At 35.4% G+C, this 26282-nt stretch overlaps 3 protein-coding genes across 6 annotated transcripts in view; 1 reads left to right on the top strand and 2 right to left on the bottom strand.

The window, feature by feature from the left end:
* Cbp53E (Calbindin 53E) overlaps window positions 1-4285 on the bottom strand; it is a 61578-nt gene extending 57293 nt beyond the window's left edge. The window contains exon 1 of one of the 3 annotated variants that reach the window (XM_066406692.1): window positions 4199-4285. The gene's annotated coding sequence lies outside the window, so the exon portion shown is untranslated. The remainder of the gene's footprint in view (window positions 1-4198) is intronic. The other 2 variants (XM_066406694.1, XM_066406693.1) reach the window with 2 other exon arrangements.
* A 1438-nt stretch (window positions 4286-5723) lies between these two features.
* Window positions 5724-9881, bottom strand: LOC136420028 (uncharacterized). Of its 2 annotated transcripts, none has more exons than XM_066406688.1 (2): window positions 9762-9881; window positions 5724-7297 (listed from the first exon to the last, which is right to left on the bottom strand). In XM_066406688.1, the coding sequence occupies exon 2, from the start codon at window positions 7289-7291 to the stop codon at window positions 6020-6022; it is 1272 nt and encodes a 423-aa protein (XP_066262785.1). In that variant the 5' UTR covers window positions 7292-7297; window positions 9762-9881; the 3' UTR covers window positions 5724-6019. The 2 variants fall into 2 exon arrangements, with proteins under 2 accessions (XP_066262785.1, XP_066262784.1); XM_066406687.1 differs by lacking the exon at window positions 9762-9881 and adding an exon at window positions 8941-8994.
* Window positions 9882-15592: 5711 nt separating this feature from the next.
* Window positions 15593-26282, top strand: part of Dpp10 (Dipeptidyl peptidase 10) — a 42110-nt gene continuing 31420 nt past the window's right edge. Inside the window, exons 1-2 of the mRNA XM_066406680.1 lie at window positions 15593-15712; window positions 21275-21552. Coding sequence (XP_066262777.1) covers window positions 21523-21552 — 30 coding nt within the window. The 5' untranslated portion in view covers window positions 15593-15712; window positions 21275-21522. The remainder of the gene's footprint in view (window positions 15713-21274; window positions 21553-26282) is intronic.

Raw genomic sequence — 26282 nt, 5'->3', positions numbered from 1 at the left:
AAATTTTATGAGAGGAAAATGGAACAATTTCGAAATTATTGTTTCGTTTAACTGTTCAGAGTTGCAATTTTGTTTATTGAGAGAAGTTTTATTGAGATTTATATTGCGAGAAAAAGAGAATTAAACTTCCATCTTGCCTTTTATCCTGGATTGCACGATTTAGTTGTTCCTGGAAATTTTAAAAGCATTTATGGGGTCATCATTCAGGTGAGAACCCAAGATATAAAAAAAAACCATTAAAAATGAAAAAAAAAAATTTTGTTTTTACTTCTTTCATATTCTTTTCTGCCTGCTTTCTCTGACTTTTCTTCTATGACAACTTTAGCAGTTCTGGAAAATGAATCAAATTTTAGCTAGAGAATGAGTACTAATGAAGCAAGCGCACTTCTGCTCCTGCGGAATATGATTTTATAGTTATCTTGGCCAAAAATGAGCAAGTTTCTTAGCTATTTATTCTATATGTGAACTATAACTTAAAATTGTGTTAATTTCTTCAGTTATCTGCTGTATTTAGTGTCGATTTATACTCGATCTCGTTCCTTACCTATCAGTAATAATCAACTGCAATGAATGGAAAAGCGACAAAGGAGGTGTGCTTGCAAATTTCCATTATGTAATTTTCACTCGAATTATTTTTATTCATTGCTATCTATTTTTATTCATCTATTTCATTCGCATATTCATTGTATCTACTTTTGCGTAACCACTAAAAATTCCCATCTTAAACAAACAGGATTGTTAAAGCAGATCTACTAACACAGAGACCATTTCCTAAACCCCCGATAGACATTTTTGAACTTTTCTTCGCCTATTGTGTGATAAATCATTTAATGTAGCAAATACATCTGAGAGGATATTCCAATTCAAAAATGACACTGATGCAGCAATTACCACTTCGAGGATCTCACATGTTTCTTTCTTATTGTGAATGACTGCAATTTTCTTTCCATGAACGGAATATATTGGGATATAAAGGATGATGCTTAGACTCCATGACGAATAAATCCGACTAGCGGATCAAAAGAACGAAATTCAGAAAAGTGAAATAATGAAATGTGAATGACGGATTACCCGTACCCTTTGGACAATTTTCCAGGTGCTCTATATCTTTTCTTCCACCAAACAGTCCTTTCCACGTTTCATCCCTCCGCTTTTCTAAGTTTTCTTCTTTTAAACTTTGATATTCTTTCTTTTCTGCTGGTTATTTAATTTCTATTTTTAATTAGTTTCTGGACATCTCTCTCATGAACGGTTTGCCGTAAGATATGGCAAAGTGGATTATTCTGTTGCGTGCCAGAATAGGAGTCTCTGTACAGGACTGAATGGCAGATCTTTCGGTGGGAAGATGGGCCGAAAATGCACCTTTGGATTGCATATCATAAAATATGCATGTGAAATATGGTGTAAATAAATATTTAACATATAAGAGGCATGAAATATTATCTTTTTTTTTATTCCACAACCAAGCGCTTCGCCGTATATTTGCGGATGTCACATAATGGTATTATTATACATTATTTTCATATTTGAAAATATGTCTTTTTCTACTTTTTTATGTCGAAACCACATGAAATATATGGAAAAAGACGCCATTTAAAGGCAATCTGAGCGATAAATCGGGACACTTTCAAAATTGTTAATATATTAGAAAGTCTCTAAAATATTCTCAAAGTCTTGTTCTATTCTTAGAAATTCCAATCTTATTAAAGGAATTTCTGGAGTTTTAGATGGTGCTTCCAACTAAATTAATTTAACTCTCAATCATAAATATCAACTTAATTTACAGTTCTATAGTTATCTTTTTCTTGTCTTCCGACATTCGTTATTTACATCCCCTGTGAAATGAATTCTTACTCCGGAATAAATTCCCAACCCTTCCGTGTGGCAGCTCCGCCCCAACATAAAATTCACAACCAACTGATTGTTATTGACAAGACCTTTTGAACAACAGACGTGTGCCACGTTGTCAGAACGAGACAATTGTTTGACTATCTCCGTGACAACATATTTCTCGGGCACGTTGCTGCGTTTCGCTAAATAATAAATAAAGTCATGTATTAAAGGGGTTCAACAATAAAACGAACCATTAGATATCTAAACATATTTCTATAATAGAACGATAAAGTTAGGCAGACAATTCCTTATTTATTCATTCAATAATGTAGGTCAACCATTTTGATCGATGCCACGTTTCCGATTAACGATGGAGGTCATATTATTTGGAAAATTCGGAAAATGGTTTGGCAAATCGGAAAGCCACATTTTCATTTTCCAAACATAGGTGTTTTGAAAATATTGAGGGCCGTTAAGTTTTAAAAGCTGCCTATTGTTCTCCAGGAAGGTCAACAAAGTTTCGTTTTTCGCCTAACAATAAGGATGGATTGTAAATGCTGCGATGAACGGGAATTAGTAAATGGCGTTTTAAATGAGGCTTTATAGTTCAAACGAAGGAATTTTCGTAAAGGAATTTCGAAAATTTATGTTATGTTTAGAAATTAATTTTTTCTGTCAGTTAAAAAAAATTATCATCAATTTTTCATGATTAAATTTTGTTTTTATTTTGCACACTTTCAGATTTAATTTGTAATTTAGAGAGTCGTGGCAACATGGCTGAAATAGATTACTGCAATATTTCTTGCGTATATTAACGTAAGTTTGCTATTAAGGAGAGTTCTGAAAGAGTCAGGAAAAATTCTGCCATTTGAGAATTTTTGTGGGTTGCAGGGACTCTAAATGTCAATATTTTAGAGTTTTTTTAGTGAAATAGTCACTTTTCAAGAGTTCTAAACAGATCATTTCATTGTCTCTGCCATAATATGATCTTTCTGTCATTTGTCAAATTGAGGTTAATGCGAGCTTGCCATATGTCAATCAGATATGCAGATAGTAAATTATAGCTACTTGACATTCGGCTTCCGCCTATTCTTTAAAATAGGCTTTCTTGAAGGGTTTATCATTTGTCAGATTTAAATTGATGGCCTTGGTGGATTAAAAACTGGTCTTGGTTTAGTTTTTTTAAGAATTTGCAAGGGAAACAAATTACATTTGAAGAAAATCAAACATTTTTTTCTGATACAGAATATTCAAATATATTTTTTTCTTTTTTTATACTTTAATGTTTATTTAAAAATCACAGACTACACACAAGGTTATTCTATTGCCTTTTCTGAATGTAAATTATGTTGTCAAGATGGTGTGCGGGTCTTGGTAAAGCGCTCTGTCATTTATCAAATTTAAGTCAATTCTAGGTTACCACACTGCAAAGTTTTACGAAATTTCTTAGTATTAAAATATTCTCTCAAAGTTCTAACAAAAAAATTGGTCATTTGGGGGATTAGATTTGCGTTCTAAAAATGAGGGCAAAATAAGGGAAACTAGGTTGTTTGTTCCATAATAACAGCCCGTTTGGAATAATCGAGTTAAGAGGGGCTATTAAGTGTAATAATGGCCTTCTCGTGGCAGGTTATATTGTATGTCGAAGAGGGCTTGTGTTTAATGTATTAAATTACAGGTCTAGAAAGGACTTTTAGGGTAAATTTTCGGGAATCTATATCTTTAATTTGAATATCCCCAGAATTTCAACATATTTTTCCCCCAAAACACCTGTGTCCCGTGAAACCCATAAATTAATACATTTGACTGCAACACCCCATAAAACTCAAAATTCAAAGTTAAAACAGGCCTTAATGCTCCTCCCTGCGACTCTCCAGTCTTCCAGGAAAAACCGAATTTATAACCCAATTCCCACCCACCTAGACAGCCATTTGGATTAGTGGCCTCGAATTACCATAACCCAAAGCGCTTTTTCCAGCAAAAGCAACAAATAATTGATCCTCATTTCACACTTTATGTTCAGTTTAATTGCTACCTTAAACTGCAACAAAGCTCAAATTGGATTCCAGGTGAATGTACGTGTTTAGATTAAAGCCATCGATAAGGAGCAAATGGCTTTTAGTGGGAATTAGAACGTGAATGGATAAAGGTTGGTAAGTTGGGGTAGGTTGTGGGTTAATTGATGACTTTTAGCACTGGTTTAGTCAAACACTAATTAGGAGTGTTTAGAAACATATCTGTCACACGTTAAAGCCTAAAAACATCGACACAAGTCCCCAATCTTCCCCATCAATCAGAATGGCTCCACTAACCCCCAAATAACAGCATTCTCCCCTCTCTCACGCCTAGTGAGCCAAACTCTTACCTTTAGGGTTGAAATGCACCCAGAGTCGACCGAGTTAGAGACGAGAGCTAAATAAAGCAACTTCGCGTCACAACTACCAATTCGAACTGAGACTCAGCGCTCAGCTTACCCTCAGAGTCGGGGCACGTAGCGCGCTTGCGAATCGAGGCGTGTTCGATTCCCATTCAGGAATTTTATAGGAAGAGTCTGTTTTGTATAAGTGGGATCCTGGATGTTGGAGTGTAGGTGCTCAATTAGTCCGGGTGTTCATGAATGAATGGCATGAGGTGGGTTTGAGCAGATGAGAGTGCCCTGGAATGCTCATTGTTGTAACATCTTTAGAGGGGATACAGATGGTCTGCAAATGAATGCTGTTGATTCGGAGGTTTAAGTTGATGGGGGCTTAGATCAGCCTCAGACTTCTGCAATATGAAGTATTATTTCTGGATTATTCACTAAACTGAGATGCGTTTTCCTTAAGAGTTTTAGGGAAAGAACAGGTTTCCCAAAAAATGATTCTGATTGCCAGAAGTGATCTTGTTCTGTGTTTATTTACCCAGAATAGAAATGAATTAACTGCATCTTTAGAAAATATTATTCCTAAGTCAGTTAGTTAAAGTTTCCGGATAACTTCGAGAGTAGGAAAAACTTCAATCAATCTCTCAATTTTCTTTCGTAATCCAGAAAAAATCCTTTTAAAAGAATTCTATTTCCCAGCATAGGTTTTCTTGCATCTCTATCTAAATCTAGTGATCCACAACTCAAATTTTCTTAATTCTCAGCTTTGAGCTGCCGGGTCTAACTTACTTGATAGAGGATTTTTGGAAACAATTTATATTAGGGAAAAACTTTAATCGACTCTCCGTTTCCATATTTATAAATAAGTCTTCCAAAGACGTGACTCTAGAATTGATTTCGTTATATATCGATTTAAATCTACTTTTCCAGAGTCACAGTAACCTTAACTGCAACGTTCGGAGCGATAATTACTAATCCAATTAATACTGAAATCGACTTATTTTTTTACAAACTCAAATTTATCAAAGTAGTTTGATTCTCACTTTCCAAAAGATTAAAGTATTGACATTGAATAAGGCTATAATTTTCAAATTTCTAGAGCACTGACTCGAGGTCTGTATCGTGATGAACAATTCAAAGAAAATCAAGGAATTCGATAATGAAAATAAATATAAGCTGCATAATAATCTAGCGATACCATAATAGAACATAGCACTCAACAAAACACAAAAAGAGGCTTTAGATTTCCAGTTTCCTCCTGAAAGCATCTCTTATAATTACTCCTGTAGACATAAAAAACGAAAATCCTTTAAAAGGCTTTTTCTTCGTCATTAGTCAACAGCTTCTCTGTGCCTTAGCCAGCATGTTCGCCAATTAATAGCTGTCAGACTTTCTTCTATCTTAAAATTCCGGTAAACTCGACGATTCCAATCAGTTGCCAGAAAAACCGGAAATGTAGCATCAAAGGAAAAAAGGAATTTTAATGAAGGTCCAAAAGAAGGTCCTTGGGGTCATTAAAAAGTTTCAAAGGCAAAAACAAAATTGTTTATGTAAAAAATTATGGAGCACCCTGTAGATAAAATTAGACGATTTAACAAAGTATAATTAACTTGAGCTGTTATCAGCAATTTGTAAAGCAAATATTTGAAAAATTATACAACATATTTTATTGACATTTGCACAGAAGGATGATAAAAGCAGCATATCAGTCTATGCAGTAAAAACCATCTCATACTAATTCTAGGCAAATACATATATAATGAACAATAATGGCACAAAAATAGATAAACGATGATTTATTAATTTCTATGTGCGAAATAGTACTTAAGCTATAAGCTGCATGACTACTAAAGCAAACAACCCCGACCAACAGTACAGGGAATTTGCCGCATTATCTGGGGATTGGAAATCTGCGAAAGCATCCACCAAAACGCCACCTTCCACGGCCTCCCTTGCCAACCCGTAAAGGGTGTCATTGCACACCAAGGCACTACCAGCTACAACTCGATCAACAGTTAAAGGAACTGAATAAGTATAGTCCTTATTATATGTAGCTGAGGGTACCTCCAGGATTATCACCCCATCCAAATAGGGGGCAACATAGCTGCAGTTAACTAAGTCGATGTTTTGCTCTGCAGTTTTGACTATAACCAAAGAGGTTAGTTCGGTTATGGGAGTGTGACGAAGGGTCACAAAGCTCCTATAGCCAGTTACATTGAATTCGTCAATTCCTAGGATTGTTTTGGAGACTACAGTGGTGGCTCTAATTGTGAGTACCCTCCGGTCATGACCAAACTGATCATAGATATTTCTATGAATTATCAGCTCTCTTTCCCCAGTTATTGACCCAAATACGCTCTGATTGTTAGCCCTAGCCAAAGCTTGCTTGATAATCCCTTCAAAAATTGGCATGCTATAGACTTGCTGATTTGATATTGGAACAACCTCCCAGATCGCCAAGGCCTCAGTTTCACCCAACTCATGACTCTTTAACAAGTCAATAAAACTCCCAACTTCATAGCTGAGCAAACTAGGTTCAAACTGCTTCGTAGTATTGGTCCAAATCTTTTCCAAAGTAACACCAGCTTCCTCAGCAGCAACCTCAATGTTCGCCCTGGTGAAGTTCCCTTTGGAAAACTCTGCCCAAGTATCCCCGCCAGATATCAATGTACTATAAAACTTCGACGTATCAATTTGCAGAAGAGGTAGGAAGTAGTCTTGCTTCTGCCTCACATTGAGATCGTCAATGATGGTGTTGTAGAAGGTAGTGAAGGTAATGTTGAATAGATCCAGAGTGTAGTTTAAGCCTTCTAGGCTGAGCACTTGAGAGCGCTCAATGTTGAGTCGATCCAGAATGTTTTCTGCAGTGGCCAAACTGATGCTTGATGTGGAGTATAAATTGAGGATATTTTGGGTGGTGATGTTGTTCTCGGATGAGTGTCCATAGATTGTGTGGACAATATAATTAGGTATGTTGGACTCGTTAACGGAAAATTGAAGTTGAGTTAAGAAGTCCTGGGAGATTGTGATTTCATTCTGGCAAAGGGCCATGTTGAGGACCGATGCCACGATTAGCAGCTTCGTGATGAAGTACATTTTTGGCTGGAATTAAAAAGAAAAAATAATATCAAATCTAGCTTCTTAACTTCATAAGCAGATTAATAGAACAATTTCCGATAACAAGTTAGTTATCCATCAACGCCCTGAAAGATTTGTTTGGTTTGTTACTAATTGTGTGACTACCAAGCTTAAGTTAACAGTGTTCAAATAAATGCTAATTAAGATTAAATTATCGATTGTGCGTAGTATTTCTTATGCTAAAGAGGCCTGGCCATCAGGGTTTGTCGATAAATCTCGCAAAGGCAAAAATCAAGATTTGTGGCTCTCTAAAAAGGGATTGTTAGAGTGTGAAATTGGATATATAAATAATATAAATGGGTCAAGTAACTAAGGGGTTTCTCTTGTTAATGTTAGTGCTCGTTCATGAATATGGAAAGTTTCCAGTTTTACAGGACGAAATATACTTGGCAATTGTGGAAATTTGGAAAATTCAGCACAAATGACAAGAATATTTTGAAAATCGCATTTTAGAACAAAAAATTGTAGAAGCTCTGAAATACAAGTAGGTACGCCTATGAATTGCGTATTTAAAAATATTATATTTTAGAGGGTGGGAGGGGGTCTATAGAAAAATGTAACGCCACTGCAAATCCCGACTGGGGGTATTATTTTGATTTACATCATTACTCCTATTTTTATTATTTTTATTTTTACTCGGAAGTGAAACTGTATATATAGTAATAATACAGATTACTTTTAATAATTGTTACTCTCAAATGAAAATAGGTACGCCCCTGTGTATATATGAATTTCGCATTGGAAACTATTAGACGTCACTGCAAATCTCGAGTGGAGGATTAATTAAATTCCGAGTGTGTCTGGCATTATTGCAAATTTTTCTGGATTTTAGATCCATAAACTTAACATTAACGGTTAAGTGTTTTGCATTCTCAACTGAAGCTTCCAGGTCAGGCTTAAGCTATCTTCAAGCGTTAGCTTACGTGAGTTCTCCTATAAGAATGACGTTGCTGTCGCAAATGAAGTTAATTTGCCGGCGCTAGATTCCTTATGGAATGGCTCAAGGGAGCTGAAGTCTAACTTTTTGTACAATCGGGACCTAAGCTGACCTGAGTAGATACTCCTAGATGAACGAGACTTTTGCGTGCACTCACTCAAAATCGAACTGACATTGATAAGATTTATTGAATATTGAGCTAACCTGAACTAACTAAATTTAGAAGGGTTAACCCGTTCCCAATAGCCCAAATAACAATTCATCAAAAACGTAATTTTGAACGAACCACAGAAGTGACCTTAACAGAGATACCTGGTAAGATTGGTGGAACCAAGAGTGGTCCACCGGGAATACTAGGCACTTTTGGAGGAATCCAAAATGAGAAGCGATTTAAGTAATTTCGAATTCCCATGGTGACAAACAGGCGCATTGTGAAGAACCATCAATTAAAATTATATGAAAGATCATTTGAATGCGAAATGGTTCGAATTTGAAAGGAACCACAATTGACCTGCCGGAATAATTTCTCGTTAAATTTTTCCTTCGTATATAGAGAAATAGACGGACATTGGTGTGAGATGTATTTTAGAGCTATTGATGATCAAAGTTTAAAAATGACTCAAATGTTTGAGAAACATCGGATTAAAGCTTCTTAAATCCAGTTACTTACTATCCACGACTTATTCATGAAAAACACCCAGTTACTCATATCAAACTCATTACAAATTTTGCTCTACCTACATATAGTTTGCTTTGCAATTTCAACACATCAATCTCTTTCGAGCGATAACTGAAACCGCTTTTATCTTGTGACATCACATGAACAATATGTCAGTTCAAACATGCTAACGACGTAAGCTCAGTCAATAATTGTTTAAACAAAGCTTAGCACTTATTATACTGAGCTTGATCAAATTCCTTTAATTAGGGGTTTTACAAATATTTAATTAAGCACCTAAACTGCTATATAGCATTGAAACTGTTATCTCAGTGCAATAACTGTACATGAAGAGAGTTGCTGGTTTTTCTGGAAATAACAAAATAACAAATTTGAATCAATGAGAAAACTTTAAATAAAAACGCCGGTAGAAGTCGTCCCTAATTCTCCGGCTTATACAGTGCTCGCCTTCAATTTATTGCATCTGGAATATAGGTCACCCTGCACCTATCCAGGATTGCCTGGATGCAACAGAAATCGCAGGGAAAGCACATATGGATAGAGGCAAATTGAGATAATCTTAGTGGGGCAATATGCGATCCGGACAAATAAGCAGATTAGAGTCTTTGGGATTTGATTATCAACGTAATTTGAATCGCGCAATAAATATTAGGCAAAATACGAGAATTTCTGCTCTTTGGGTTAAGTTAAAGGCAACGTCAAAAACATAAAATTCAGCACGAAATTGGGACTTAGGTGTTGATATTTGAAGAAGAAATTGGGTTATTTTGAGGAAAAGCTGTATCGTAGAAATTAATAAATCAGAGTGTTACCTGGAATAAGGGCTCCTATTGAGAGTTCAAAGTGGAATCCAGGAATTCGAAAAAATAAGCACGAGCTCCCAAACGTTAGTTACCGCATGATCACCACCTTTAGCAGCGACTAATAAGAACTTGGCATTAATTTTAGACTATCTAAGTCTAACGAGATAAAATCTCTAAGCGTGAGATGTAAATAAAGAAGTGTTTATTTAGAAGATAAAAATTTAATTAAGCTACTTTTTGTAACGAGGCAATTGCTGTAAGAATATTTATATTTAAGTACTAGAAAAAATGTCCCCTTGCCCCTAACGGGAAATTAGGGCACATAAAAAACAATATCCATGACACTCCCTGGACAGTTTTATAGTTTTATCTTGCCACGAGGCCGAAATAACTCATCTTTAAACACGAGCGGTATTGAAAAATGTTACGAGGTAAAAGTGTAATTTACAACCTTTTGGCCGTCGAAAAACCGTGCTAAAATATCTCCCTAAGTAGGGAAGTTTCAGAATTTTAAATAAGAAAAAACGTCACACCTATAACAAATAGAAGTTCAGGGAATTTCCACCTTTTGTAGCCGCTCTGGAGAAAAAGGGGAACACAGGCTGACACTTTTGAGTGGTGCCTGGAAATGTATGTTTATCGGCACATTTCCACTAAAAACTAAGCAAACATAATGAAGGAAGAGCCTGGATCGTGCCGGGAATAGTTAAAAACCCCCGGGAATTGCCAGAGCAGAAAATTCCTGACAGGCGTATTATTGGAAATTGCTGTTCTGTATGGAACAAGCACAGTCTTCTAGGAAATGGATTTATAGTGGAAGGTCGCAGGAACTTGATTTTGAGTGATAATTTGGTGTCGGAGGGCACTTGTGTTAGGGCTGGCCATCTGAGGTTAACATTGATTCCAGAACCGTTGAGGAGCCCTAATAATTTTTTCTGAATACATCCACACATGAAGTAGTGTTTCCATGTGTAGTTGCCAATTCTTAACCATTTTATTGTATTTAGAATTCCATTAAAACAACCTCTTATTGGAGATGTGTTTTCCACCATAATTTACGAGCATTTTGTTCAGATTTTCTGCAATTCCAACAGCAATCATCAGTTATTTGAAGTCATTAGGAGCAACATAAGATTCACGTTATCTGATTCTTTAACGTCTTTCATCTTATCTGTGCTACATTGAGTAATTTATGTCTTTCAGTTTCTTTTCTGATCACTACTAATGTGACTCCAGTTTTTCAAACTTTGCTGCTGTCCAGGCCATAAGGGAATTGAACTGGCATTTTTGAATTATCACGTATTTTAGCTTGGTCAGAAACTAAAACCATCATCTTTAATGAGAAAACTTCCACATACAATTCCTTAATAACACTCCTTATTGCAGTCTAGTGCACAGCTTTCTGTTAAATTTTTGTTCAGTTTTTATTCATATTCCTGGAAAAATTGCGTCATAGGAAAATATCCCCCTCTGCTTAATTAATTAGGCAAACTTTCATATCACGAAAAGTAGAATTAAAGCAACATGAAATTTGCAATATTATTACTCTGGGGAAAGGTTTAAATGTGGCACGTCCACTATAATAACATATAAGTATTTTGAAACACGCGATGTATTAAAATTTTGGATTTGTGTAGGAGAAATTCATTTAAAGGAATTTGGCGTATAATTTAATGAAAACGCACAAAGCAACTGAGGATACAACTGAGGGATACAAATGGGGAGAATTTACCGGCCGTAAGGCTGCATTCGGCCCTTAAGTAAATGCCAACTTGAGCCCAATTTATTTGATCATATAAAACAGTAAAGCTTATCGCTTTATTACAGATCATCAACAGAAAATTACTTTCATAAATTCCACGTCTTTTGCTAGATTTTTTTTCCAGAAAATCCTTGTCCAGCACCTTCCATTATTTATCAATTTATACGTCTTTGCATAAACTATCTCTGAATTAAAATTCTCTTCTATAGGAAGTGGAGCCTTACCTCAACAACTTATCAGTTAAAAGAACAGTTTATCGAACCCCCAAAGCAGGTCTAAAGTGTGATAACACAATATAGGATTATATTGGAGACAAGGGAATAATTATACCCTCAAGGGGTTTCATGGGGTATATGGCATGCTGAGGGTGTCTAGCTTTGTTTATAAGAGCTATTAATTGTAAGTAAATTTCGGTGGGGAGAGAGAGAGAGTTATAGCTTATTGTTTGCGTTTTGGAAGTTGGTTATAGTTTGCTTCTTAGATCGAACTTAAGATAATAGGAAAGAGTGTAGGGTTGGATTATAAATTTAGTATAAGAAATAGCAAGAACATGTGGTGGTTTTCAATGGTGTTGGAACATCATGCGTTTTACTACTTGCTAAGAAGCAATAACAAGTGCTTTTTCTCTTCACTCAAATGGCCTCGAAACTGGACGTTTGCATTTAAAAATTATTAAAGAAAATAATAGAGCTAGAATTTTAGTTCTTATAGGTATTTGCTAGATAATAAGCATAAATTTAATACATGAACCTGCTGCGCCATCTCTCAATTGTCGCCATCAATTGCTTATCAAAAATAAGCTTTACAGAAGATTCCTGTGTATCATAAGTATAGAATTTTTTGTTTTAACATTCTCTCCATAGATTGCGCATTGATCTGAAGAATTTTTAAATGTTTCGTTTAGTAACTTGATATATCAAGTTTCTTTCCGGAAATACTTCGTTTCTAGTCTGGAAATGCTTCTGATTGGCGTATAAATGAACTTTTATTTCCTTAAATCCATTTTCCAATTGTAGGCATTAAAAGCTTCTGCCAATGAAGATTTTTCGTTTATTTATGTAAGTTTTGGAAAATTTCCCATTCACATGTTTACCCTTATTGAAATGTTGCAAATTCCAGTATATTTCCTGAAGAATTTCGTTTTTTCTAATATCAAAGTTCCCTATTTTACATATTTTCTACAGACATCTACTTTATGTTCTAATCCCAGAAGCCCTTCGCTTCTGTCCTAGAAGCACTATAGAGCCGTCCATGCAGCTCCAATATTAATAAAGAAAGTATTTTGCATAAGTAATAAATGAGATTGTAAAAATGTATTTTTGTCTGTTTTTTACCGACATTTTAAGGTTTTTGTAAGATATTTTTCCAACATAATACACCAGAGAAGCTAACTGACATAATATACTTTGATAATAACTCTAACTTTGTAGGGACGAATAATTACTCTCTCGAACTTCACACTTTAATAGACTAACGAACACATACATATTTTAATGTCGTAATGGCATTTCTGACTAATAATTATATCAAGTAATACTTTATCTCAGCGCATAGCGCCTATAGGGCGGGATTGTGGGAGACTGCACTAAGCCAACCAAGTTTAATCTTTTCCACGTTTTTCATGAATCATCACTGGCTCGTGAAGGGTGTAAATTTTACTAGAAGAAATCGGAGCAATCGGAGACAATCTCCAGTAAAATAAATTATTCTTCATCATTAACTTCTACGAATTTCTTTTTTGGTGCCCCATTGACAAGCCTCAGGAGGGTGAGCTAACGCAATACTTCAGGAATCGATGACCTTTGGCGCCAGTTATCCACCGCCATGAAGGAATCGGCCATGTGAGATGTGTAACGTCAGAGTGCTTACCAAACTGAATTATAATGACTAGGTCTTTGTCAAAAATGTGTCCATTTCCTGTAGAAAATGACTGACTTTCCAATCCATTTAAAAGCAAAGGCCTTAAAGGGGGGGTAAAAACCGGGCAGGGTCTTTAGAACCTGTAAATATTAAACAGATGAAGCCCAGGTCAACATGAGAACGTTGAAATCCGTTATAATATGGTCTTTTCTTTCTTCATATTTTTAAGTTTGAGTGAAGTAGGTTTTGTCTCGTTTCGTTATTCTCGCAAATTACGTGTTTTCCATAAAAATTGTTTGTTTGCTAAGTATATTGTTTGACGTCAATATACCTCAGCCATTGTTAGTTGGCTCTTTTTGTCCCCCACACTGTTTTTGAGATCAGAAACACAATATGGCACGAACATGATTATTTATTTCATCGCTGATCTGGCGGGCCATTTTGCAAAAATCGAATCCCTATTAAACCACTTCGGGACATAGCAGCCCCTTTGAATAATGCCTCTTTTACATAAATCAGGAAAGAACCATAAAAAACCCTGATTAATTAAAAAAAGCACTTCGTCCGACCATATTCATTAGAGGCACATCCTCTCTGGCACTGCAAGACAGAACTTTCGAGAACGAGCTTCGGCTCTCTGAAAAGTGCTGCTTTCAAATTAAGCCCGAATTCCCGCAAAGCTTCAGGATATTTTAAAGGGAAAATGCCTCGTGGAGGAGTGCGAGAACAATATGACAAAGTCCCGAGTGTTGCTACTTTTCTCTTGCAAGCGCTTTAGCAGATTGGAGTCCGCTTTGGGATGCTTACCATGGAAAAACTTTCCCAGGTATGAAATCGAGAGCCTACAACTGTCACCGGAAACTATAAAATTTCCAAAACCGGGCAAAAACTTTCATTGGGCCTCGAGGGTGGCAAATTTGAATTGATTGTTAATGAAACAATCCCAACGTGGGGAAAAAGAGGAAACTGGGTGAAGTTTCACAAAGGAAACTCGCCGACTGTAAACGAATTGCTTCAATAATCCTTTGTGTGTTTCGTGGTAATTACTCTGCTGTATAATAATAGGGCATTTTCAAGCTGTTTTTGAGAACAAACTTCTAACTACAACGAGCGTCGCCATACTGCAATTAAGGCACTATAATAATCGTGGGTTGTTAAAATTTGCCTTTTAGTGTTTTGAGATTCAGGTTTAAAAGAATACTATGAAAGGAAGTGTCTTAAGGTGAACAACCGAAATCTCGTTATTTCGTTTAAAAGCTGAAGTTCAGGAAATCTTCTTATTATCTAAGATGACTCCATTTCCTTCCACGTAAGTAGAATTTAAACTTAAGTGTCAGCAAACTCTCGTTTTTATATCTCTGCATCATAGAAGGGTAAACATTCACCCACGAGTCCTATATTGGATTCAATTTCATGAACGTTTCTTGAGGTATATTTTGTGCCTAATCCTCTTATTATTACAAGGGATCAGTGAGCAAGAGAAGTGACTTAATAATCTGAATAATATAAGAGTATTATGCCGACAAAGGAAAACTCGAGAAGAAACTTTTCTACAAAAAGTTAATACGAGAACTGAAGGAAAAGTTTCTTATTTGATTGGCGAAAATTTTTTGTATTATGTAACTTATGCTTAATTTTGGTAAATTGAATGTTTTTTATTTAATATAGCAGTGGAAAATCGTATACACATAGCGATTGTAAAGTACCTACTTATGACCTTCACGACTTTGGGGCTCAATGCTACGCGCTTCGGAATTTAAACTTGACGGTCGGGTCATAATGATGTACTTGACAACCTTGATGTGCAATATACTGTTAAATCACTAGTGAATAGACATTAACTACAATGTTGCTATACGTTGAATAATTGACTCCCCTTATTGTAATATTCAATAAAGTAATTAAATATAATGTTGAAGTACTTTATGAAGCGATTAGGGTGGCGAGTTTTCTAACACATTGTTTTGTAATTTTTATATTAGGAATACTATCCCTATGCGAACTTCTCAGAGCTTACGTAAGTTGCATTGATTGCAATATCTTCTCTTTCCTCGTAACTTCTCTCTGATTGCCTTTGTGCATCCGAACGCACTGAATCTCATGTTAGACCGTTACATGGACTCCTCTCATATCAGAGAGAAAGGGATGATAATGCGGAAATGCGCACGCGTAGAACGCATCAGGGGGCTCCAGCCAGTGTGGCAGAGCCCTATCGATAGTGCTAAATTCACGTTCGCATGTTGTGCACCTCCCCGAAAACCGGCCCGGTTTCAGCACTGGAGAATACCTGTTAACCTCACTCTTTGCGTGTGCTCGTCTGAAGTTGGATTGTCCAGTGGTAAGTTCCATTATCCGGAAAATGAGGTAGGAATTGATACTTTGATGAATGAATGAGTGTAGTGATTTTCAGAATTGTGAGTTTGTGTGATGAAAAATGGTATGAATGTTGAAAGGGATCATTTCGCATTAGCTTTGGAAAAGTACCAAATCGGTTTATGATATATTGGCTGGAAGGGCCAAATCGAGAAATTACAAAAAAACTTATCAAATAAATGTGTGTTATGTTATGAGGAATTGGGAATTTATATGACGAAAAGTGCTATAAATATTTAGAGATATCTGAATTTGCCACCACTAAGGTGCTATATTGTTAAATGATTTATTGGCCTTTGAAGAAAATGAGTAGAAAGCAGAGAGACTTTCCGTGAAGAAAATTTTCATGGACATTATGAAATGAAGGTATGCAAGAGAATTATATTCCTGACAAAATTATCGGCGTATAAATTAATTAGCCTTAAATGAGGGTAACAATTTAGTTAAAATTTCGACATTGGCATAAAATATTTCGGAAATTCTCTACAAAATCTTCATTAGAGTTCTAGTCTGAGAGTCCTCTTTATAAGCTCTCAAACATGGTGAAAATCAGAAATTTTCTAGTCAAACGACCCTTCAAAAATGTAATTCAATTAATCTATTAATCCTCAAAAGGAGATTTATTATATTAATTAACTCATAATTAACTCTCTTCTCTATTTCAGCACTGAAATAATGTGAATTTTGGATAATATTCAATTTTAGTTACTATTCAAACATGTTTAAAATGTATATCCAAATTATTAGTCATAAAATGGATTGCTGAATTCTGCCAAAAGCACAATTTGAATCGAAATGGAACAAATGCAGTAATTATCGTTCCGAGATTTATTATGATTTGTAATCAAGTTCGATAAAGTTGGTAAACCAAATAAATGTATTGACTGTAGTTAAATAAGACAAAATTGCTGATTATTTGCTAAACACTGTTTAACATTGGAAAAATTAAATGCATATCTGTAGAAATGAAACATATACTCGACGTCACACTTGAGCTTCACATGATGACTAACGTTCTTTAGGATTCTCTTATGTTCATAGTATATATCTGCTGATGTGTAAATCAAAAAAATGTTTTAAATATCTCTAAACGTAAGAAAATACTCAAAATTTACTGGAATTCTTCTCATCTTTAACCAGAATTTGTTATAATGTCAAATATTATCGAAAACTCTTCAAGATTTACAAAACAAGCCAAAAAGGTTGATATGATAATTAGAAAAATTGCTTACCTTAAATCAACCTATGGATATATTGGTACGTTTCAAGTTTCAACCTGAAATTCCTCGGGGATTAAGACAAATATTTTTAGCAGGTTCCACATATATTACATACTGACATTCCATACAATTAAATTCTGTTAATTTTCGATCTGATAAATATTTTTTTCCGGCTTCTGAAGACGGTGGCAGATTTGTTACTGAAACGTTAACAACGGATTTCATCCGAGCCTTTAGTAAAGGGTGAACGTTAGTCTCAGTTAGATTTAACTGAAAATAGTGTGCAATTCCATCGCTCTAACAGCCTCCATTTGTTTGTGAGACGTTATTCTTGAACAAAATACAAGAAAAAATTAAATAATGATGAGGTAATTCTTGTATCGTTGCAAAAATCAATAGAGGGATGCTGGTTGAGAGTTTTCGAAATTAAAAAGTAGTTAAAAGTATTCATACTTTGAAAAGTCATTTTGAGGACTGCTCAAAATTGGAAATAGAAACTTATCATTTTGTTAAAAATTCATTCACTGATACACGTGTCATCTATAAATACTCAGTGTAATTATTTGTGTCTACAAATCGTCCCTTTGGTCCACCGTGCTACATAATATTCCATTTAATTAGTGTCGCCTCCTTCTCGTAAATTTATTCAAAGTGTGAAGGGTTTGACCGGAAATATTTAGGGGTAATTTTTTGTCTCTCTTGTTTTTGTTTGCTTTCCAAATTGGTTCCAAAAAGAGGGAGTTATATTTAGACAAAGACACTTTTTGCAGGAACAAACTTACTCGCTCCTTTAGTTTAAATTACTGGCTCAATGGTTTAATTCAGTTCCTTAACAACCTACCCACAAACAGTGTAAACTGTAAGAAGAAAACCCTGGCGGCAAACGTGTTATCGGAAATGAGAAAGGTCCATAAAATAAATAGACCCTGTGAGGTAATATTAGCTTTCTACTGTCCACTTTCTGAATGGGAGAATGTGAGGCTATTTTCGAGGATATTGATTCGTAGCAAGGCAAAAGGGAGGCCCTTTTTTACGTCCAGCAAACAAAGTGAGTGATATTGATAGCCAATAGCTCTTAGCAAGGCCACAAGTATGTATAGTTATCTATTTATAACTTTCATTGTTAATAGGTTTATAGCACATGAAACTGCATTACAGAAAGTTATATTGTGTCGAGAATGTAGGTTGAACTAAATTGCTAAAAGTTGGAAACCTCTCCACAGTATTATGGAGGTCTTTGCTGAAATGATGTTGCAGGATGAATTTTTTGAATGAGTCCTGCATTAAAAGTGAAAAAACCTTGATTAAAGTTTCTGATATGGCTCTACACGATTTCAAGCAGAAACTTATGCAGACTTAAGCTTCAAAACTTGTTCAACATTCCCTCTAACATTCGTCTAAATCGAGCATTCTCAGTATCTGGAGATGCGTGTCGGAAATGTCCAGTAACCAGTCATTAAGTATGAAATTACTTGTTTTAGAACCTTCAAACCTGGAAAAAGCTAAAACGGTTTATAGCATTTTTTTAGCTATATCTCTGCTTATAATTACTGATATTGATGTTTTAAGAACGACGACGGGAGCTGAGAGTTTTCAAATAAGCTATTGATTTTATCGTCTGTAAATTAATGGTCCCATGGTGAAAGGCTGAGGCATTGGATCATAAATTACTGTTATCAAAATATGTGTGAGTGACTTGCCTGGATTCAGCTAAAGTCTGGCAAATATTAATCAGGATTTCTCGGCCCAGTTGCTCGCGAAGGATTTGGCAGTCGATAAACGCCGAATTGTTTCGAACAATCTGCCTTAAAGTAGAAAGCAGAGCTCGGAATTAACCCTCTGTAAAGTCAAATTTAAAGAGAATATAATTTAGCAGTTTTACTCCCTTTCTTGATGAACTCGCGATCATTCTAGTTACCTTATTATTCAATGCTAGCCATGCTAAGCAAGTCTGAAATGGGGATTGATTCATTTGACGTAAGTAAAACAAGCAGTAAAGTGAAAAAAGTCTCGAAGAGGCATTTATCTTGCCATCGAAAGCATCACAAAAGCACATTCAACCGATAGATTACGTTGATCCGGCAGTCTGGAGCAAGGAAAGGCTCCATCAATAATAAACTTAGCTATCAAATTCGATTTCTATCTGGGATTAAAATGATGTATTATTTATCCGGAAGAAACCGCTATCGCTTTTAAAATTGTACCAGATTTTTGGACAAAAAGTTTCGCAAATACCCATTAATTATTATCAGAAGATTGCTCTTACGGTGATTAATCCAGGCTGCTGCCACTGCAAAATTGCGAATTTTACCTGATCCTCATGGAAATATGAGAACATGTCTTTTTTTCATTTTAAAGTCGTGATTTATAGTTAAACTGACAAATCGGTTCAATTTGTCAATGCTAGCACGTGTAGTATGTGCTATTTGCGACCCACAGTGGAAAGCGCCTTTTGATCGTCAATCCAGGAGCAGTTTTCTCTCGCTTTATAAATTCAATTCAGGATTGACATATATTTTTAACGGGTTTTACATAAATCAGGGGAGATTATCTCTATATAGAACCTTGTTAATTATTGAATTAAGTACAGTCCTGTGATTTTAATTCTTGGAAAAACGAAATAAAACAAATTGTGCTTTCTTAAGGCTATATGGCATGACATGATAATAAGCTGAGTTACGTTGATTAATACGTCGCTGTCCAGAAAATAGAATATTTCATTTTATTAATAACTCTTGCTTTGTGTTAGTATCGCCAACTGTTAATACAACGCCCTGTATTGTGGTAACGAAGCGTTTTCATACACGTACATCCATATGGATTTTTTGGCATGTAAGGCCACCCTGTATGCGGGAGCTCGTACCTCAATGTCAGTATAAACGTAAAAATTCCTAAATCCACATGAAGAGAGCATTCATTAATGTATGGAAGTTCTATAAAGTCCAGACTGTATTATATGGAGCACGTTATCTAAAGTAACTTCTTTTCATCTTCTGAGATCTTCTTAAATTCTGAGAAAATTTCCTCTTGCGCAGAAATTCTCAGAAACTGAACTGAAATTTTCCAATTTTGAATTTCGAATGTCCTGAATTGTACATGGGAAAATGCAGTAGTATTGAAATATAAATAGTAAATTCCGAAAAGTGGACAATTTTCGTTCTTTTACCAGAAATCTGAAGACCTGAGTTTTGAAAAGACGCTCAAGATTTTAAGAAATTCATAACTTATGTTAACTCTACAATATATTCACGTAAAAACTGCGAACACACGTTCATCAAACTAGATCGATGAAGGGAAGGAATTTTCTAATTCAAAACTACCAACAAACTAAAAATCAGTTAAAATGTTTTAACATTCTGAGAAACGTTCAATGTGAAGTGGGCTCCAAATTCTGGCAAAACTCAAAAGACCACTTCAAGTTTAAACTGTCGAGACTGCGCTTAAAAACTTGAGAAATGCCAGAGAGACTAAATTCCTATTAGTTTTAGTTTTGAAAGCCAAATTAATTTTATATGTTTGGGAACTGAATTTGTCGTATCAAACCACAGATAATTTCACGATGAAACATTCCATTTAAGTTTGTCGTAATATTAATTCACTGCTTTCTAAATTACAGAGTTCTTAGCGACGAAAAATATCATTTAACATGTTTCATCAAAAAATTCTTTATCTACGGATTTATATAAAGGATATACCTAATATCTATGTATTCTGCGGACACATGAAGGTAATTCATTTTGCAATAAATTACCCTATTCGGTTGAGCCAGAACACCCCTCTACATTCCTCAGAAATGGAGCTATGATCATTTGTCTTGTAAGTGTATGGCAACTTCCAAACAAGTCAAGGCCTTTCTGCTCTTGAAACCTTCAGAGGCTTTAGGTCTAGAAAATAAATTCTAATTTTAGATTCGCTCAAGCGGGATTTTCCATAGGGATTTAGTGCCCAAGCTTAGCGCCATTTATGTTATATAATTTTACGATAATTCCCATCAACCGAATAAAATGTTTGCGGCAGTGGTATATCTCCCCAGGAAGCCCTTTAAACGAAAACTTCTGCTTGAAACAATGTCTGCGACATTTCCTTGCTGCTATTTTATGGTAATTCAGTTTTATGGTCGGGCTTAATTAACAAAAAACCTTCAATTTCCTTCAAGTGCCGCCTTTTCCACGCAGAACGTAATTTCGTAATTACGTAGGTACCTTGTAGTTGCTCAGTTTATTGAGCCAGGGCTTTCGAAAGAAATAAAGAAACAATTCGAACCAAATGGAACAAAACATTTAATCGACTTTGTTCCTTTGTTCCAGGTTAATAAGTCTGCATGTTGCTTCGTCCTCTACGTCGATAAATGGAGTGGAGCTTCAATAGTTGACAATAGCCCGAAATTGCTACCGGCTCTAAAGTGCGTTTAAGTTTCCATTTGTAAAGATAATGCTGATGAAACTATAACTTTACGCCCTGATAATGTTTTTCGAAATTGTGGAAAAATTGTGATAACGCGGTTTTGTGACCCGAAGATTTATAGACGTCCCAAGGAAAGCGGCAACTGGACACAATGACGGACCACGATCCTTTTGACGACGAGGTAAGCGAAATGACAGCATTTTACTTAGATGTAGGACAAACTTGGGTGATAGATGAAGACGGCCATTCCTTAGGGCGACACAAATCATTACCATTTATTACTCCCACAATTTATGTTGATTGATGAATTTAATGCTCGCCTCAGGGCGAACCGAACAATATGATAAATTGCCTCAAATCGGAAAAGATGAATTAGACATGGGACACGTGGACACTAGATTGCATTAACGCTTTTTGTCCTAGTATATAAATCTAGAAAAAAAGCAAGTCAAGAGACCAAACAACTTGCTGCGTACCAGGCTTGCTAGGAGTGAATCTTGCTTGGAAATTGATAAGTTCTTTGCAGTCCGCCTTTAATGCAGATTGATAGTCAGTTAAGGCTGGTGAACGTTTTAAAGCATTTTTTCGTTAAGTTCAATGCAGGTTAGTCAAAAATCCTGAAACATTGTCAATCAGGTCAATCGGCTTTTTTCTGTCAGGTCAGTTCGGGTCATTGAAGATTGCTGACTGTTTAAAGGACCGCTGCAACGTTCTTTATTTATCCATCATGAAGTTGCAAGTTGTAGTAAATTTATTCTATTTTTCACTTATTAGAATATCACTGCTATTACGTCTACCATCGATAAACGATAATTCCTGAGGGGTTTTACACAGAAAATTTCATTAATTCAGAAGATTTCTTTACGAAGCTTAATTTTTTTCAATTTCCAACTCTCGTCAAGTTCAATAAGTCTGAATAATTTTCCTTTGTGAATTGTCTTTTAATAGAATATTCCTACACCTCTGTTTACTTAACCAATCGAGATGTCAATTTACACATTTAAACATGACACTTGGGGGGTTTGCTCACTGTTAATTTCATTAGTCCACAACGTCTCTTTGAGAGGATTCAATTTATTCAAATTTTCAGTTCCTGCCCAGTCTTTTATGTGCGAGTTGAGCTTGTTGTTCCCTAATTGGGTATTATTACGACACTGTTTCCTAAATAATCCAGGTGTAATTTCATATATGTAAACAGAATACTTAAAGGTTGTTAAAGGAGGACCCTATATATGTATAACTGTGTTTTTGAGTTTTACTACTACTTTACTACTACTTACTGTTATCAAAGTTTACCAACACATAGTCCTATATCACTCTCCAGCCATTTTTGAGGTTTTATATGACTGAAACTTAAATAAAGTTTTTTTTTTCTATTCAGAAGTCTGAAACTGATTTTTTTAATCAGATACCCTGTATATTATTATGCATTTCAATTGTGCTGCTGTCGGTTAGATTATCAATGGCATACTAAAACATACTTCTATATCTGTCTTCAATAATTTTTTAAAGTTCTCCACATTTTACGTACCTGAAGCATAATGGGGTCTTTTAGGTTCCGAGTAGTGCATATTGCTGTTTTTGAGTTCTACTGCGGTTACCAAACAGCTTAAGAATGCATAACCCTATTTCGATCTCTGATAGTTTTCGAGATATTCAAACATTTAACTTTCTATTTCGAGACCCAAAATCGATTTTCTAACCTTGTATTCTTTTTTAATTCCGTTTTTATTAGGTTTAAGGCGTTTTATGCTGCGGCTACCACTCTTCCATAATATATCAAAATTAAAATCGTTTAGCCCCAGTATTGGGGTTATAATATCTGATTTATTGAACTACAGATTCATATGAACAGATGGTCTATTTGAATAGAAGCAAATGTCAATAAAACACTGTTTTTCCAGTTATGAAGTTCAGTTATGCTTATTTTCACAACAAAAATCGAAACAGAGTATTTAGACCTCGCTAAATGAGCAATTGCAAAATCCAGAAAAGAGTGAGCCTTTCTTGTCCTAATTTATCTACCTTATTCAAACAACCACCCCTGGAAGGTTTTCAATTTTCCGACTGGTTAATATTTAATTAGGTGCGGCTGAAACTTATTACTGCCGTTTAACTATTAAATTGATGATGAGAAAAGTTATTTTTCATTCAAAGACGATGGTTTTACTCCTAGAAAAGCAACAATTTGGTTGGTGTCAAGTCATTAACATTACCAATTTTCATGCAAGAAAAATTGGTCCTTACGCGTTATTGTCCCTTTTTGCAGTTACATTTTTTAATAGCCCTTCCTTCAAGTACGCTCACTTAAAATTACACTCGGAAAGGGATGTTTTCCATGCAAAAACGGAATAATACGCTAAGAAATAAAACGACTAAAATATACGAAACAGCTTGATTTGTTAGTCAAATCATTCAAAGCTCGCACATTTGCATTCGGAAACAATGAACTTTTCTATGTGCCATAAGTCTTGCTCTCCTGGCAAAAATACGAGATCCATTTTTATTGTTTACTTCTTATTTTACACTTTTCGAAGGAGTATTTTGTAATAAAATCGCATTATAAAACTGTGATAGGGGGATGTTTTAATTGAATTCAGTCCACAGAAGGGATTGGAAAAAAGTAATTTAAATCTCCACTGCACTTTATGGGGTTGCAGGTCTAATTTGAATTTCAGTGGAATTAGATTTAGCTCTTCTACTTAAAAGAATGAACGCAGGATTTTGAGAGCCACAGGAAACATTTTAAATGAAATTTTTCTTGCTCGAACTTAAAACCAAAATTATTACACTCCACATGTTCTAAGCATCAGTCAAGATTTGCCTCTATCCGGGAAATTTAAATCCCGAATAATGTATGCGAAATACTGGCAAGGTATATTTCATTTTATAGGGTCTCGTCCACGTCGTGTTTAGAATAATATATTATTATTCCTTGAAGGGCGCAAATTTATTTTTATTTTAAATTCATTTTGGACCAGAAAAAGGGGATTTCCATTTTACCTATTATTCTTTTTATCATTCCGTCGACATCATTACTCTTTCCGGTTTACGTTCCTTCATCCATAACCCAATTTTTTCGCCCTTTTAATGGCACGTGTTATAAACGGGCCTGCTCCAGGGCTCGGTGGAAGTCTGGCAGCATCAGAAAGACATCAGGGCCCGTGTTTTTTGCAGTTTAGTTACACCGGAAACCTTTTTCAGTTTTATTATCTTTGGTTCGCTTAAATATAGCTTCGCTGGAATACAATTAGACCTCTTGGCTCCCTCGATGCTTTTGAAACTGCACTTGGATTAGTTCGAATTAAAATGGCTTTCTATGGCGGCCATATAATAATACTTTCCAGGCTGAATGTTGAATCTGCAATTTGGAAGGGTGCCAGTATAATTAATCCCTAAGCCGGATTCGGGGAGAAATTCGATGGAAATTATTATTATTTAACCGTTTTTAGGTTAGTTAAATTAATTTAATTAGAGTTAACCTAAATGTTGTCTTATGAGAGATGGTTCTTACATTTGGAAATTGGTTTAGGCTAGATGAAATTGCCCTATATGGAAGCAATCGATACGAAAATGCATAAAGGCAACAGGTAAAATGCTAAACTCGCAGGAAATTGCAGGGTTTTGCATGTTGGGCGTGCAATTGCAAATGCTCTTATCAAGTGTTTTCATTGCCATTAAGGTTTGCTCTAAATACCAAGAAATGCCGCATACATAGAATCTAATAACTTTAGACGGAAAATTCAGTATTTGAATTTGCAACAACAATAAAATTTTTCAGCAAGCTAGCTACATTACAGTCTCCATTAGCGACATCGCAATCTCTTAGACGGCTGAAAAGTTAGCTATATTTCATTGATAACGATGTCATTTCCCTGTCAAGCATGAAATATCACATTTTTAGGGAGCTGCGTAAAGGGTGCTATGCCGAAAGTCTCTTGAGGTTTATACCTATATTTATTAGGGTAAATGAGAGGTTGTTTGAAGTTGATGAGGGTTGAGAATGTTTAAATTGCGTAGATACCTTCAGTTAGGCCCCGATGTAGACATATCTTGAGCTAAATATCTTTTCAGAATGTCTATGTTTCTAGTCTTAGGGAACATTAAAATCGCAATCTTAAGGAAGAAATTTTCGGTCATTTTAAAGCTAAAAAATCCGACTTTTTGGAGTCTGAACGGAAAAGTGACTAAAAGTGACTTTTTTTAAAATATTGGATATCCCAAAAGAAAAACTGAGTTTCATGAGATGGCGATATTTCCATAGCAGATCACAGGTCCCGAGGCGTAGGGCCAACAATTCGGCATCGAAAATCTAGAAAATCTTATAGGAGTGCTCACAATTCCCAAATTCTTGATGAGCAAATTGCAAGAAAATACTTGACGCCAATGCCGCATAGAACCAATACAATCTAAGGTATGGCTGACCAAAGTTACATGTATAAGTTTTTGATTGTCTCTCTCAATATGAAATAATATAAATGGAATTTTCTCTGGTCTCTCTAACTGATAAATTTGTCTGGTTTTTCCGCTCGATAAAAAATGTTTACTGGTCCATCCTGCAAAGATTGCCGCCATGAATTGCATGGAAATTTTATTGCAGGAGATTACTACTCCCGGATAGCACTTTTAATAGCCCTCCGATAAATTGCTTTGTCTCCCAATGGGTTTACACGAGCAAATTCCGCGCATTAACATGGCATATCGCTCGCATGTTTGCTTCCAACTCACATTTAATACGTTATCTGGATGCATTTGTCACCGGTTACAGCAATTATCGTTTAAGTAACCCAATAGACCGGAAGCTTCAAATCGGCCCTGGATAATAAATACATTGCTACCCTACTAATCCAGGGAGTTTTCAGAAATTTGTCCTCTAAAGTTTTCCAATTAGCAATTTGAATTGATTCGAGA

The sequence above is a fragment of the Euwallacea similis genome, chromosome 3 (genome assembly GCF_039881205.1).
Source record: "Euwallacea similis isolate ESF13 chromosome 3, ESF131.1, whole genome shotgun sequence".
NCBI classification, from domain to species: Eukaryota; Metazoa; Arthropoda; class Insecta; order Coleoptera; family Curculionidae; genus Euwallacea; species Euwallacea similis.
This window is presented reverse-complemented; position numbering and strand designations above follow the sequence as displayed.

Excerpts from the sequence above, each read along its gene's own strand:
- LOC136420028 (XM_066406687.1), bottom strand. The coding sequence starts at position 8,979 with ATGAGTAACTGGGTGTTTTTCATGAATAAGTCGTGGATA. Across the intron at positions 7,298-8,940 it reads TCATGAATAAGTCGTGGATA|CCAAAAATGTACTTCATCAC; the intron begins GTAAGTAACTGG and ends TTTTAATTCCAG.